A 2,791-nucleotide genomic window follows, 5' to 3' on the forward strand; every position below is an offset into this window, starting at 1 on the left:
AGTTAGCAACTTTGTTGGTTGCAATGCAATTTCCCATTGCCAACCAACTAAGTTGCTAACAGGTTAGCAACTATGGTTTTGGGAAACGCACCCTTGAACAGCCTGATGTAGGATTGAGTCTTCCACCACCTCCTCTTCATGCGTCCCCTACTGCGCACAGTAAGTACATGTGGCTCAAAGCTGGACTTACACACTCACTCACTCTTGTAACGTATATCTGGTCTTAGCATGACCATTGTTTTTATTATGGCATGAAGCCTATTGTTATACAAAGCAGCCAACAGGAATTTAACAGTCTTTTTCAAAAAAAGTACACATCAAAACAACTGGCTATCATGTATTTCGAAAAAGTACACCAAAGCAAAACACTGGGTTTTATGTTATTTTTATTTGCTAGGCATTAAGCAAAATAAAAACAAAAATTAAATAAATCTCACATATTTTCTTTAAATAGAAAATGTCAATGGCATTCTCTGTTAAAGGTTATTATTGTTATAGCTTAGAATAAAATAACTATAGGAAGAGGAAAACATGTTTGCAATGCTTTGCTTTCTACGCCGTCCAGAAACCACAGTCTCTTTCTGAAGTCCGTAAGGATGGCTGTCCTTCCCCCGTACCAGCTAAGGGGGTTCAAGCACGAAAGTCCACATCAGCAGCAGCCCTCAGACAGCTGTTCCATCTTCCAGTCTGTCCTTCTCATCACGACCACCGGGGGGCAGTTGTGATCAGTTTAGCATATTTCACAAATTCTCTTCACATCCCTTACCTAGCCTTTGTCCTTCCATCTCCAGCTGTGAAAGCTTTTAGGTTTAGGGGGGAGAGGTGAAGGATATCTTGTCCACACACGGAAATGACTCTAAGGCAGGGAAGGGAATGGGTCGGGGGGGGGGGCAGGGTGGCTAAGCCACTCACAGGCTAGATCTCCTTCTTCATACTCGCCAAGTGATGCATAGTGACTCAGGGGAATGGGGGGGGGGGGTTACCAAGCCTCTCACAGTCATCTTCTCTTAAGTCCTTCATCCCTGTCCTCCTCCTCCTCATCCTCACACTCTGGAGGTGACATAAAGCGAGCGCAGCCTGCGGGCCAGGAGGGCCTCCATCTCGTCCATCGGGTTCTCCCGCCCTGACCCCCAGCGACTCCCTCCCGCGACCCCAGGGCCAGGCCCCAGCAGCAGCAGCCCCCTGAAGGCCTCCCGCTCCATCAGCCCCGGCATGTGCTGCAGGAAGAAGCCCTCGCAGTAGGCACTGAGCTCCATCGCACCGTGAGCCTGCACAACACACACAGACACACACACATACACATACACACACACACACACACACACACACACACACACACACACACACACACACACACACACACACACAGACAGAGAGATGTTCAATATGTTCAGTGTGCTTCAAAAGACACATTACACACACACACACACACACAAAGAGATGTTCAATATGTTCAGTGTGCTTCAAAAGACCTTACACACACACACACACACCCTGTATGCTGATAATTTTCATGCATTCAGTATGTCCCAAGATCTGTTGACATTGGGATCGGAAAAACTAAACCTATGGCGCCTTAATACAAGCTACCGGATGACACAACATGAACATCACACCTATCATTTAGTCTTGTGATTTAAGTAACTACTCATCAAAGCTCAATGTACTTGAAAAAACACACACACACATGCTCTGTATGCCAGGGAACACCACTGATTTTACACACACACAAATTCTCAGTCTTGGACTATATACCCCACCCTCATAGAGACTCCAGTGCTTCGTACTGAACATTTCACCTACTGAACGCACACAGCATGGCGTGGATCTGTGACATGAAACCTTTAGATCTGCACACACGCTTGACATGCACAGACTCAGCATACTGAACATTTCACCTACTGAACGCACACAGCATGGTGTGGGTCTGACATGAAACCTTTAGATCTGCACACACGCTTGACATGCACAGACTCAGCATGTGTGCTTGGCAAACACATACTATCCTGGGGGCAGGTGAAATACACACTATCACTATGTGTCTGCATACCATGCCTTGTCTGTATGGACTGTGTACATTTAAGCACACATCAAATAAAATAGAACTACACACCAGACAGAGGAATTCTGTGTAAGACCTGAACATGTTGGAATGTTCATTTTCTACCAACTTTTAATAAAATAAAATCTGAGACACTTAAAATGAATACTTTAGCGCCATGCTGCTAGTGCCGGCTGAGTGATCATGATCCCTCTACCAGGGTAGCAGGATGTTGGGGAGATCATGGGCTTTATCATTCAGGAGTGATGAAGCATTCCCCTATTCCCCTTCTGTGTTTGTGCTTGTTGGGATCCTCTGGGCTTGTTTTGCCAAACAGCGAGAGTCCTTTGGAGCAGCCAAGTCGTCCTTGGCTTTCTCCCATCAGATGCTGAGATAGTTGTGTGGTCTCCCAGACCCTGGGGGTAGCCTGGGCGGGGGGGAGAGTTAAGGGGGCAGGACGGGGCAGGAGTGGGCCTGTTGCTGGGGCATGTTTACCTTGGCAGTGCGGTAGATGTTGACGGCGTTCTCCAGACTGATGTTCTGAGCGCAGACGATCTCACAGTGCCTCTGAAGCGCCCCCAACTGGAAAAGGCTGGACGCGGACAGCAGCTACAAGAGAGCACACACACACGCACACAAACACACACGCACACGCACACACACACACACAACAATAACAAGTCATTCTGCTAGTTCGGATTTCATTCACTCTGCTTATTACTTTTGCAAGTGCAATTTTACTTTCCATCA

General features: G+C 47.1%; 1 protein-coding gene across 1 annotated transcript in view; it reads right to left on the reverse strand.

Moving 5' to 3' along the window:
- Nucleotides 1-210: 210 nt before the first annotated feature.
- abtb2b (ankyrin repeat and BTB (POZ) domain containing 2b) overlaps nucleotides 211-2,791 on the reverse strand; it is a 58,093-nt gene continuing 55,512 nt past the window's right edge. Inside the window, exons 17-18 of the mRNA XM_042110022.1 lie at nucleotides 2,537-2,650; nucleotides 211-1,268 (exon numbers count right to left, since the gene is read on the reverse strand). Of these exons, the coding sequence (XP_041965956.1) occupies nucleotides 1,044-1,268; nucleotides 2,537-2,650 (339 nt within the window). The 3' untranslated portion in view covers nucleotides 211-1,043. The remainder of the gene's footprint in view (nucleotides 1,269-2,536; nucleotides 2,651-2,791) is intronic.

Source organism: Alosa sapidissima, chromosome 11 (assembly GCF_018492685.1).
Source record: "Alosa sapidissima isolate fAloSap1 chromosome 11, fAloSap1.pri, whole genome shotgun sequence".
NCBI lineage: Eukaryota > Metazoa > Chordata > Actinopteri > Clupeiformes > Clupeidae > Alosa > Alosa sapidissima.